Source organism: Oryzias latipes, chromosome 13, assembly GCF_002234675.1.
Source record: "Oryzias latipes chromosome 13, ASM223467v1".
In the NCBI taxonomy this organism is placed as follows: domain Eukaryota; kingdom Metazoa; phylum Chordata; class Actinopteri; order Beloniformes; family Adrianichthyidae; genus Oryzias; species Oryzias latipes.
In genome coordinates this window covers 21,577,085-21,590,409 of record NC_019871.2, presented here as the reverse complement: position 1 = coordinate 21,590,409, position 13,325 = coordinate 21,577,085, and the positions used below count along the sequence as shown (strand labels likewise).

The 13,325-nt window shown below is 39.2% G+C and overlaps 1 protein-coding gene across 1 annotated transcript; it reads left to right on the top strand.

Moving 5' to 3' along the window:
• Window positions 1-908: 908 nt before the first annotated feature.
• On the top strand, window positions 909-12,841 carry ctsc (cathepsin C). Its single transcript, XM_004075747.4, has 8 exons — window positions 909-1,433; window positions 1,608-1,753; window positions 2,411-2,565; window positions 6,540-6,695; window positions 7,601-7,719; window positions 10,085-10,216; window positions 10,424-10,656; window positions 11,614-12,841. The coding sequence occupies exons 1-8, from the start codon at window positions 1,280-1,282 to the stop codon at window positions 11,878-11,880; spliced, it is 1,362 nt and encodes a 453-aa protein (XP_004075795.1). The 5' UTR covers window positions 909-1,279; the 3' UTR covers window positions 11,881-12,841.
• The last annotated feature ends 484 nt before the right edge of the window (window positions 12,842-13,325 follow it).

The following is a 13,325-nucleotide window of genomic DNA, read 5'->3' as shown; positions in this document are numbered from 1 at the left end:
AACAAACAGCTATTACTCAGTCATTCCATTTGTCAAAGCAATCATTTTTTCTTTGCTACCTTTTTTTTCAAGTTTCTTGCTAATCCCCCTACCTTTTTTTATCGTATTTTTTTCTTGAGTGCAAGTTATTCAGGTTATAAATTGGCCAATCAGATACCTCAATAAAAGTAGGTGGTCTCAGGTCCAAGTTTTGAAATGTTTGATTAACAGATTCTCCTGAACCTGCTTTCAGTGGTAGAGGTGTGGATTTCCAACAAGCTCACTCCTGATTGGCAAAAGTGGCTGCCATGGAAAGACAGACTTAGACGGACTCCTCAGATCAATCACTGCTTGCTGACAATGTGTGGCTCCAACATGGCGGCACGTGTATCACAAACATAGGGCGATCAAGTGACTTCATTCATGGAGCCGAAAGTAAGTCATTTTCCATGGATGACGTCACACTCACTCACTTCAATTCAGTCAATGAAGGTGACGCATAGTGAAGGTGGTTCAATAACAAAATGAGCCATTTTATTTTAATGTTGATGTTCTAATTGTATGCTTAATTTAATATGTATATTTCTGAATATTTTTATTATTATTAACTACACATAGGGCAGACTTAAGGTCTCGAAGTTGCTTTCAAGCATTTTAATAACTTTAGAAAGATGTTTGACTTTTGGGATTTATTTTAATTTTAACTATTTAATACGTTTGAAATAAAATACATTAACTTAAAAAAGAAACAAATTCTATTTTCATGATGATTCCGGTGTAATCTTTGATTGAATTATTTTGTAACAGTCCTGAGAGTAAACACCTTGTACAAGAGGAACTCCCCCTGCGCATGCTCACATGGTGATGGGTCACATGACAAGTAAAACGAAAGTAAATACGGATCAACAAAGAACACTGATGGTTAAGATTGTTAGCGCCGCTCTTTTCCCGGTTCGTTTAAGTTTTATGACAAGGCTGGATGAACAACTCGCTGCAAGGTTAAAGTTTCAATTCATTTCACTGTAAACTTATATTTGTATGTTACCATTACAATACACGTTCGGGCGTCTACTATTCCTGTTTGCTAATTTATTATTCAGGCTTCAAATCTTGCGCATGCTCAGTCTTCAGGGGGCATTGAGTAACTTATCTTGCTGAGATAAGTTCAACAGAGTGCTGTCAGTTTTAAAAGCTGCCAGGAAACGAGCTGCAGTGAAGGAGAAGCTGAAGCTTTCAGTTAGAGGGACTTTTCCAGAGTTTTGGGTTGTTTGACGGACACACATTAACTTTGGTAAAAAAGATGAAGCTCGGTGGAGTATGTGTGTTCCTTTTTTTGATTGTGGGGGCCTGGGGTGACACACCAGCCAACTGCACCTATGAGGACCTGCTGGGGACCTGGGTGTTCCAGGTCTCCAAGGGGGGACACGACCAGACCATCAACTGCTCTGCTGAAGGTAATCAAATGACAAAAGTAGGAAAGAGCTGTTCAAAATACAGTCCAATGATAAGGGCCTCTCAGAAATATACAATATCTTGCCAATGAATTCATCTAGTAAATTGTAAAATCTTCCTTAAAATGAGACAAAAGTGTAATAAGGTGTTGGTTGTTTTTGGACATGTTGCCTCAGCTACAGGTGAGCGCTCGGTGACTGTGACCCTGGAGAAACTGTCTGTAGCCACAGACGAGCTGGGGAACACCGGCTTCTTCACCCTCATCTACAACCAGGGTTTTGAGGTGGTCATCGGAGGCTACAAGTGGTTTGGCTTCTTCAAGGTAAAAATCCACTCCTTTGTTGGCAAATCTACATCTTCGACTTAGTCAGAGAGGAGGGAGATCTTTTTCTTAAACCCAAAGTGGAAGGAACGTGTCACAATTTGTCAGTTTCCTGTCTTTTATCTGTGAATCAAGCCACCGCTCTGAAGCTGCGAGGCCTTTGTTCATCTGGGGGTCATGTGTTTTTTACTCCATCGCTCACATGACACTGTGTAGTAGGAAGTGTCACAGACATTCATTTTACAGTCTGCTTTATGGTTTATGCATGTCTGCTATCATTTCCTCATTTGGGGGGTGAGAGGAGGAGGGTGGGAGTTGTGAAAGAAGTTGGGGGGTTTGTGTGTTGGTACGGGGAGGGGGGCCCTATTTTTAAATTTTGTGCTTGGTTACTTTAATTTTCATGCTTGTTTTTATATCATTTATTTTGTTTTGTTTTAATGTAAAACACTTTGTTATACTTTTATATAAAAAGTGCTTTATGAATAATGTTTGATTGATTGATCTTTAAAGACATATCCTTTGATGTCTCAGAAAATTCCTCTTTTGCCACTAGTTTTTTTTTTTTTACCTGGAACTATCTTAGTCCAGCTAAATGTTTAAGATAAGGATAACATAGTTGATAAAAGCTTTCATCGGTTTGTGTCCTCACGCCTTCAGTACTCCCAGAAAGGCTCTGAAGTGACCAGCTACTGTGACCAGACCCTGCCTGGGTGGGTGCATGACGTCCTGGGCAACAACTGGGGCTGTTTTGTTGGGAAGAAGGTGAAGTCAGTGCCGCTCCGGACAGACTACAAGCCCGTCCCGAACATCAGGTATAAAACAACATAAAATGAACACTCAGAACTAAAACGTGAGGACATCAGCAGATGCTCCTTTAGTGTTTTGAGTCACTTACTACACCTCAGCCATGAAACCAATTCAAAGATGAATTCAAAGGTGTATATTATCGACACACAGCTGTCGAGTTGACTTTACTCAGATCATCTTACAGGATGCATGTGGTTTCAAGTTTGTTTGAAACTTAGGAACATAGTATTTTTTTTTTAACGGTAAAACTGTTTGTAAAAAGATCCCAAAAAATGTCATTAAAGGATCAACATTCCTTAAAAATAAAACATCTCACACAGATCTTTCACCTTTTTGAAAATGTTGGAAGTGTTGAAGTACTTTAAAGTGATTGAGAGCAACACAAGTTTTGTTTTGTTTGAAGGCCTAGCCTAATATATTTAAAAGACACTTGTACACTCACTGGAAAGGCTGAAAAGAATGATAAAAGGACATTAACTGTAGTTGAAAAACTGTATTTTAGAAAGGTCTTAACTAAAATGGAAGACCGACATCATTTCAAAGACATTTGTTGACAATGGCTCCCATTTTGGATCTTTCATGACATCAAAGACCCTGATTGGTCAGAGAGGGTGTGCTGTTTTCAATTTAAAACTCTATTATCTAAATCAGGGGTGGGCAACTATTTTGACTCGTGGGCCACATACGGGTTCGAAAATTGGATAGAAGGGCCGGACCAGCAGCAAATTCGTGGAGTGAGAAAGAAATAACATGGAATTTGGATTGAAAATTTATATTTTAAAACAGAACATTTTAGAGTTTTTAGGTTAAACCTTTTGTTCTCATTTTAGAGCCAAGTGCACCAATGGGTTGATGTACCTCGTGTAAAAGTTGGAGAAATGCTGCGTTCATGTGATGTTTGAATGACTGTAAGAATGAAAAACAACAAATCTTCCAACACCACATGGATGCTAGAGCGGAGTCCCCAAACGTTTTCCTGTGAGGGCTACAACAACTCTTTTTCTTTAAAACTTTAAACTTCTTTTGTCTTTCTTTTATTGTAAAGCTCTATGATAAAGTTTAATTAATTCATGATCCTTTTAATAAAATAAATAACACTATTTATGAAATAAAAAATGAGCAAATAACTCTCTTTGTGATTTTCAAAGACCAAAAGTCAGTTAAAAATATACTGATACATTAAAAAGAAAACCAATAAATAGTTGATCCTCTCCCGTCTTCGTCCCGCTGAGGATTGGAGGGCTGTAGCCCCTCAAACGTCTCACAGTTTGCACTAAAACTGAGCAGCTGTGTCTTGCACGTTTGTTTCTTATCCAGTAATAATGAAAAAAGCAAATTTCTATGTCTTCCGCTGCAGCTATGCATATATCTGCATTACCTTTTCACCAGTATAGAGTTCCCTCGTTTATTGCAGGAGTTATGTTCTAAAAATAACACGTGATCGGTGAAATCCACGGAGTCTGATTACGTTTATGGCAGCAAAACTCCTCACTGCACACTTTCTTCACTTTTCTCACACAGACATGAACATTTTCATCCTTTCTCTCTTGTTTAAATTCTCAACCCTTTATAGAAATTAGGTCCAGGATCTTAGAATGAAAACAAAGATCTGATCGTTCACAGATTTCTGTGGATTTGAAGAGCTCCGCGTTTCTGAACAAGCGACAAGGCACGGCGTAGATTAATTGACAAGGTCTCCAGCCAATCAGGACACAGAAGAGGGTGCGCTGTTTAAAAAAAGCAGCATAATTGCTCTAAAAGAATGAGCTAAACCGGGAAAAATGAACTGCAACGTAGAAAGGGAAGACTGTCTTTTGTTCTATTTGACAGGGATTTTCCAGGGTTTCAGGTTGGAGCACAGACTGCAGAAGGGTGGAATAAAATGTCATGTTCTATGCGGGTCTTGATCGTGTGGCCAGATTTAAAAAAAAATAAGGGTCTCTGATATTGCTCAGTTGGCCGGACCAAACAGGGAGGCGGGCCGGATCCAGCCTGCCAGCTGTAGTCTGCCCACCCCTGATCTGAATTATAAACAATGCCCCCTGGTGTTCAGTGAGAGGAAATCAATTTCTTCTTAGATTCAGAGATCGTAAAATTTGTTTTGTTGTTTGAAAAATCGTGAATGATTAAAAGGTGTGCATTCAAGAAGTTTTAATTTTTAAAATCTGAATCTGATTTATTTTTGTAAATAGTTTATTAGTTTAACTCATAGTTTATACTAAATTTCTTTAGGTTGAAGAAAAATACACAGAGCTTAATTTTTACATTGTGACAACTGAACTGTACTACCATGTGTTTTTGCACAAAAGCTGTTATCTGAGGGGTTTTCAAAAGTTTAGGTTCCATTTTTCTTTCCAAAATCCAAAATCATGACTTAGGTTTTGCATGAAAACTCTGAAACAACATCAGAAATGAGATGTGTCTAAACACTGCAGCTCCCTGTCTGTCCTGCTGTGATTCCACAGTTCAATCAAACATAATGACTCAACTCCAGGCTCTTTTTACCAGAAGCTGTGGCTTAGCACAGCCTTCACGCTGCCTCAGCTTTCAAGCTTATCTGTCCACAGAATAGTGGCCGTTATTGGAAGAGCTTTTAAAACACTCAGAAGCATCGTAAATTGAAGATATTTCTTTGTTTTTCCCATTTTTTCCCATAGGTTTTGTTGTAAAACATCACATGACTGTGAAACCCTTTAATCAAATTTGGATGTCTCTGTAGTGGAGGCTTCGGCAAGCTTTGGCCTTTTGCTTTTGGATAAGGATCTGAAACAGACCTCAAAAAACACAACGGACTGACTCAAAAGGCAGAATCTGAACATTTTGCCACAGCTCCGTCTGTCCCTGGAGCGAAACCTCATTTAAAAGGCATCAAAAGAAGAGTGCACGCCTGACAACTTGAGAATTTCCCCGAACTGGAAGCATTTTGCTGATGGACTGAGAGAAAAAGTCCCAAACAGGAGAAGAGAGACTCCTCACTGGGCACAGAAATCACACACAAGCTGAGGGGAAAATTCTTAAAGTAAACAACAAAAACAAAACAAAGTCTGAAATTATTTTAAAATGTTTTTTTTGGTTGCTTTTTCTTTAGCTTTTGGAAATCTGTGTTTTTTTTGGGTCATTTTTCTCCATTTAATGCGATAAAGTTTAAACCTGAAATGAATCTTTCACAACAGGCCCTTTCCTTTTCTTTACTCATCATAAGCCACCTTCTGTGTTTGCACATTATTTCATGACAGACTGAAAAGACAAGTGACCTGTTGACCTTAGAACCGCTCAGCCGAACATGTAAATGTAGACACAGAAATACAGGAAAGTTTAAATGTTAAAAAGTCAATCGTTGAAAGAGCTGCACAAGGAGTTCCTCTGCAGCGTAGAGGTTACACCAGCACCATTTTTCTGAAAACATGATGCTAATTACAGTTTGTGCTGCCCCTTCAATCCTCGGTCCCAGCCCCCTGATGGAAGTTTTTCTTTGATCTGGACCAGCAAGGCGGCTGCTGTTTTCATGGTCCAGATCAGGCGCTTTTTGTGGTTAAAACGAAGAAAACTGGTTCCAAGTTTGGAACTGGAACCGCTTTGATTCAGAAAGGTCAAGAAAGGTCCACAAGAAGAAACGAAATCTTTATATTTATGTCTGTTAAATATGTAAGTCACCAAAATCATTCAACACCACTGGATAATTTGGACTCGAAGCAACTTTTATCCCACCAGCAAGTTTCCTTTTGATTGAAAAGGACAGGGAAGGTGATGCAATGGTGTACACAAGCTACATATTCCTGTGTGTATCTCTTATGAGACAAGCTTATTAGAAGGTAAAGTAGTGGGGAAGAAGGTTGATAAGAACTGCTGTTGCAGTTTTACTCCATCTATGGCAAAAAAAAAGGTTTGTGTGACCTAATCAATCTGTTTTTTCAGCTTTTTTTGGGGTGCCTTTTTGCATTAAAGAGCCTCACCGGTTGCATTGTTTGTCCTCCACCAGGTTGCTCCAGAAGCCGTACAAACACAACCAGGACTTTATCCATTTAATCAACTCTGTGCAAAAGTCCTGGAGGGCTGCGCCCCACCCCGAGCACGAGATGTACACTTTACAGGAGCTGCACTACAGAGCGGGGGGGCCCGCCTCTCGAGTCCCTGTGTGAGTAATATAACCATACTAAAGACAAAGCTGTTGTTTCTGCAACCTAAAGCAGATGTGCAACCAGCCCTGTCATATGAAAGCAAAACATTTTCCCTGGATATTCTACTTCATATTATGTTTCATTTTATTTATTTTTTTAACTCTCACCACACATTTTTATTTAAAACTAATAGGGTTGCCACAATTCTCAGTTTAAACCTGAAAAATCTGAATAGAGTGGGGAAAAGGGAATGGTTGCATCCTTACTGCATACCAGTATGTCAACATTGAAAGTGTCAAACAATTATTTTAAATTTTAGAATAATTTTATTTATTGTCCTATTACATCACACTAGGCTTAGCTTAAGCCAAGAAAACGGAATCTTAAGAACGTAAAAAGACTTGGAAGAACATGAATGGTCTTGTTTTCTTTCTCGCTAAAAAAAAAAATCTTATCAAGGCAGTTTCAGAATAGCACAACAATTTCAGTTTGAGAAAACATTTTTTTAGTGACTAGAATGTTTTTCTTAAAATTAGAATTCTTGGTAAGACACTTTTCATGACCCTATTGGCAAATTTCTGTTTGCCTAATTAAAGAAATTTTGCCAAAGGGGTAAGAATTTTTGGCAAATAAAAAAAATCAGATTTGTATTACACAAATCATCTCGAACTGAAACATAATTGTGACCTTAAACTTGAACTGAATCATGGGAAAGTGGATCATTGTATCTCTAGAATCTAAAAATGTGTTTTTGATATTTCGCTAACAATTTGTATTTCTATAGATTTTAGAAATCTCAAATTTAGAGCTCTTCATGCTTCAAAAACCCTGAAGCTGAAGGTTATGATGGCTCCAGGTGAGTGTCGATGAAGGACACTGCCTGGTTTTTATAGGATGCTTTTTCTTTTTTTCTTTTTTGCAGGCGTGTCCGCCCTGCACCTGTGACTGCCGACTTGGCCAAGGTGGCTGCAGCTCTGCCTGAGAGCTGGGACTGGAGAAACGTTGGTGGTGTGAACTTTGTTAGTCCTGTGAGAAACCAAGGTGATCCTAAATGACGTTTTTGTACCAACTGTGGACGCCGTTTTATGGAGCTGTGTAAAACCTGAGCCTCCTTTAGTTACCAAAGATGCCAGCTCTTTGTTGAGGTGTTGTAAGATCAGAGCAGAACTGCTGCTTGGCATTTAAGAAACTCAAAGGCTTGACACCGAGAAGCACTCTTTCCTACTTGGCATGATTGGTCACCTGTGTGTTTGTGAACAGCCTGGCATGTGCAGAAAGGGAGATAATGTATTTGGAGTGTCTGGCAGGGCTGCTGGATGGTTGAAGGATCTGGAGAGAGCATTAGACTTTCTATAGAAGCTCTCTAAGCCACTTTGCAGGGATTTGGAACCTTTTTTGTTGCTTCAGTGTTATGAATCAAGCCGATTTTTCAGGTTGTTTTGCTGTTTACAAAGGTTGGTGAGTCTGAAGAAACGGTAAAACCGTGTTGTTGGTCCCACAAAAGATAATGCTCATTTTTATACAGTTGAGCTGAACCAGAGCCCCCATTTTATTTCAAAAAGATTCAGAAATGGAAAATAATTAGGACCCATAATGCTAAAGCAGAACCACATTACAGTGATCAGACATTTTTAATCATTTTGAATATGTATAGTAGTCTAAACTTTGTTCTTTATGTGTTTAATAACAAGCATTGCTATAACTTTTTTTCATATAACTCTTTCAATATTTAGCTAGCATCATCCATTTTTTTTCCCAGGATTTTTTTAAAACCAGCTTCAGGTGTCAAAAAGCTAAAAAATCAAGAAATAGATTTTAACTTTCAGTCTTTTAATCCTTCCATCCTTTAATGGAGCCTTCTATTTAAGGCGACAATCTAAGGTTTTTATAAACTGCAAAGTATTTTGGGCGTTAAGTGCCCAAAGGCACAATGACTGTCAATCATGGGCTTTGAGCCCTCAACCAACAGAATGGCAGAAGTTTCATCAACCCAGGGAACTAAAGCCATCCCCACTGTATTATGACGTTTAAAAGATAGACAAAGTTTCATTTAAATAAGGAGTGACCTTGGTGAATGTGATTTGAAAGATGCATTAGTGAAAAGGAAACCATGTGTGAAATAAGTCCATAGTCTTTGGTGGTTAGGCTCAGCGTCCACTGATGTCTTGGATGCCTGGGATGCTAGGACCATAGGTGAACGACCCCCAGAGCGTCGACGATGATGGTGGTTGAGGCCAGTCCCTAACAACGTGGAGAACAGGGAGGGCCGGGAATGCTGATAAACAAAAATCCATGAATTTAGAGGCCAAAATTTAATTGTGATTGGCTGGGAAGGAAGTGGGCACTTAAGCTATTGGTTCAGAGTGAAGACTTAAATGATGAGTGACATGTTGAGTGAAGTAATCAGCAGCCCAGCTTACCTGGAAATGAAGTAGATCTTCCTTATTGAAAGTGCGCCATAGCTTTACTGACATACTCTTTACTGACACTTTGATTTAAGTCCCTGGTTAAACTCCATCCATCCATCCATTTTCCAAACCAGCTTAATCCCTTTTGAGGTCGTGGAGTTGCTGGAGCCTGTCCCAGCCACTTTTGAGTGGTGGCGGGGTAGACCCTGGACAGATCACCAGTCCATCACAGAAAAAAAATGGTGGACTGACTTTTACCTGTCAGTGAAAAATCTGATGAAGATTGGGATTGGGGGCTGCACGATGGCGTTGTGGTTAGAGCTTTCACCCCTTAGGGAGAAGGCCCTGGTTTAAAACCCGGCTGGGATCTTTTTGTGTGGTGCTTGCATGCTCTTCTCGTTCATGTGTGGGGTTTCTCCCACAGTCCAAAAACATGCTTTATAGATCCCTAAATTGTACCAAGGTGTAAATGTGTGTGTGTGGGGCCCTGCATCAGACCTGTGCATCAGAAAAGCGACCTGTTTCGGTTGGCTCCCCAACCCCATGACCCCAAAAGGGATTCAGCGGGTTCTGAAGATGGATGGATGAATAAATTGGGATTGGTTCATCTTGCATCTTTAGCTAATTTTTTTTTTTTTTTTTAATCTTCGCATGAATTTAAATTTCTAAAGTTAGACAAAATTTTCTTTTTAACCCACTGCAGTCCTGTAGGGCCTCCCATTTCCCCAGATGAGTAGCAAATGTTACTGTAAAATTTCAAGAATCTGTTCTTTGTTGCATTATTTTGTAGTTTTAACATCTTACCAGAGAGTTCTTTGGGCCAAAGCACAGATGTCTATAATCTTCTTTTCACAGACTGTAAAAAGTCTTTTCTTTAGGTGCAGTGTTTTTAAGAATTCTATCTGATTTATAACTTCATGACCTGTGCTTTTTCTTTCTTTTTGTTTCTGCGCTCTTGTTTTTGTTTCTCACAGCAAACGACTGATTTTCTGTTTCAGCGGCATGCGGCAGCTGCTACTCCTTTGCCACCATGGGAATGCTGGAGGCGCGTGTTCGAGTCCTGACAAACAACAGCCAGACTCCTGTTTTCAGTCCTCAGCAAGTGGTGTCCTGCTCTGAATACTCTCAAGGTAAACTCTCGATTTCAGATCATTTTCATCCCTAAAGTCTGAATCTTTTGTTGTCGTTAACAACAGTCTGCAATGTTGTTTGTCTTATACTTCATTATTACGATGTGTTTTCATGAAGCAGTTCTGTCTCAAATTTTCAATCGTTTACCTGAAAAAGAAAGTCAGGACAGCCTATAAAAATATTTTTTCTTGTTTTGTATTTCCCAGGTTGTGATGGAGGGTTCCCATACCTGATAGGGAAGTATTCTCAGGATTTTGGGATTGTGGAGGAGTCGTGCTTTCCATATATTGCCAAAGATTCTCCGTGCGGTGTTCCTCAAAACTGTGGGCGCGCGTACACAGCCGAGTACAAGTACGTGGGTGGGTTTTATGGCGGCTGCAGTGAGATGGCCATGATGAAGGAGCTGGTCCACCATGGGCCCATGGCAGTCGCCTTTGAGGTTTGTTTATCATTCTCACAACTCCATTAGTTGTTTTTATTTTCAGCTTCACATAGCAAAGTGCCATTAAAAGAACCAACTTCAGTGAAATTAGTGTTTTTGGTGTTTTTACATGTTGGCATTTTTCTCATGATGGAGGACATGGATAAAGAAAATTAAGCTTAAAAATTATATTTCTTAGTTATTCTTTACCCAAATCTTTGTGAATCAGGGGCAGTCATTTACAAAAAGCTCCTAGGAGTGGGTGCTACAGTTGTCGACCCACAAGCTCCCTGCTCAGCTCCATTCTGATGTTTCTGCTGCTTTGGTTACCAACTGGCGTTTAGACCAGCACAATGATATAGAACATTTAAAATGCGTGAAGAGAACTTCTTTTTTAGGTGTGCATTATTACTGTCGATTATCACTTTTTAATCATGCAGCCAATCAGAGTCGAGTACTCAATCTAGGGCTGCACGAAATGAGGAAAACTCGTGATTTGTGATATTGTAGATCAACATTGTGATGACGGTATAACTTGCGATACATAAACAAATAGCAAAACAACCAAAAATAATAATTTCTATTTCAATGCAAGAATTTTATTTAAATAAGAGTCAACATAACTTAAATTATACTCCAATTGACCCTCGTCTACAAAGGAAGCAAGCATCTAACATAAATGTGCTCCATCTGATTGGTCAACATCATGAAGGGGTGCATCCGATTGGTCAAATGCATAAACAGATTTATTTGATTCATTAAATACTTTAAGTTGCCATAAGATTGTTTTAGCACAATTAAGGTGACCATTTATCGCAATTTTCGCTGTGTTTTGCGATATGCGTATATGAGCGTAAATATGCGATTTATTGTGCAAGCCTAGTATAATCATAATTCAAAGACCACTGAGTAAGCTTTAACAATTGATCAAAGTTGATCGGAGTGGGACTTTAAAGCCTTCACGTGTGTCCACAGGTCTACCCTGACTTCATGCACTATGCCGGGGGCATCTACCACCACACAGGCCTGGCTGACCCCTTCAATCCCTTCGAGCTGACCAACCATGCTGTGCTGTTGGTGGGCTACGGTCGCTGCCACAAGACTGGGGAGAAATACTGGATCGTCAAGAACAGCTGGGGAACCAGCTGGGGAGAGAACGGCTTCTTCCGTATCCGCAGAGGAAGTGACGAGTGCTCCATCGAGAGCATCGCCGTTGCAGCCACGCCCATCCCAAAACTGTAGAAGTTAAAAAGTCATCTGGTTTGACTTCATGTGCTGCTTGAGGATTTTCAGAATTAGGTTGTTTGCTTTTCTCACTCATCCATCAAAGGGAGTAAAAATTGCACGCTAACAGGAAAGTGACAGATTTCACATTTCTTGTTCATCCAAATTTTTTTAATCAGAAACTTTTGAGTTTTATTTTAATTTTTAGATTTTTTATCAGTGTTCACATGCTGAATGTTTGCAGTCGTGATAAAAATAGGTACACAGTAACTGGTTAACTAAAGAAGTGCCACAAACTAAACGTTTACGTGACGTAAAAGGGACTCGGAGAGACTTCCAATGATGCGATATTTCTCTGGATTAGCTTTTAAAGCTGAGCCTTCATCATCGTTTTTGGTTTGATGTTTGCTGATTAAACCAATCACTTGTGTGTCGAATCAAGCTGTAACTGCCTGTGCCAACTTAAATCAGAGCAGATTGGAACAAGCTTCAACACTTGAAGGGAACTGAAGAGTCTGTGTTTGATTGTCATTGAACAAATTAGACCCTTTTTTCTTTCTCAGGAAGACAAAGTAGAGAATTTGCTCCATCTGCCCTTGTTGACACCGCGGCTGCCACAAATGTCTGCTCCTCAGGAGAATTCAGGGAGAATGTCTCATGGGATGAGAAGATTTTATTTTTTATTTCGTGTCATTTTTTTAAGATTCATGTACTAAAAAGATTCAACTGATGTGTGGCGTGTTGTGAATGTTTCTTACAAAATCCCTTATGATTTTACTTTTCTTTTAGCAGATTTCTTTTTAATGGTTATAATATTTTAACGGCAAAAAAGAATATTTTTTTCTTATAGTGAGGTTCTTAATGGAAGAATCTGAAAACATTTGAAACTTTTAAAACGTTGTGTGCAGACTTGGCTGCAGTCTTATATAATTTTCTCCATAAAAAGAGATGAAAATAAAAAACTGCTGTAAAAAAAAAACAAACAAACTCAAACTTGCCAGAAAACAAACTGATGATTCCCCCGGACTGTTGGAAAAACCTACAGGAGGCACACGCTTAACTTAATAGATGTTGCATGTCACAATGTAACAGCATTTCAGGAAAAAACACACCAGCACAGGGGCGGTAGTGTGATCATTTGGGAGCTGCTTTGCTTAAGTAAGAATAAAGTCTTTTATCAGTTTGGGATCTCGAGTTGAAGTTCACTTGGGTTTTTAGGACAATGACTCCAAACACAGCAAAAAGAAAATGTCTGAAAGGCTTCAGATAAACACAACAAGGAGTTAAAATCTTAAAATTTGATTGGTATACTACACCTTAACCCTTGTGGTATCTTAGATGACCCCCACTCTTACTTTGACGTGTTATCCCTACCATGACAAAGATGGAAAGATTTCATGTAATCCATGGATACCAGTGAAGATCACAAATCATTAAAGAAAAAAGGTTCAGCGCACTGTTTA

Coding starts and splice junctions, on each gene's coding strand:
- ctsc (XM_004075747.4), top strand. CDS start 1,280: ATGAAGCTCGGTGGAGTATGTGTGTTCCTTTTTTTGATTGTGGGGGCC. Junction 7,720..10,084: donor TAGTCCTGTGAGAAACCAAG/GTGATCCTAAAT, acceptor TTTCTGTTTCAG/CGGCATGCGGCAGCTGCTAC. Junction 10,217..10,423: donor CTGCTCTGAATACTCTCAAG/GTAAACTCTCGA, acceptor TGTATTTCCCAG/GTTGTGATGGAGGGTTCCCA.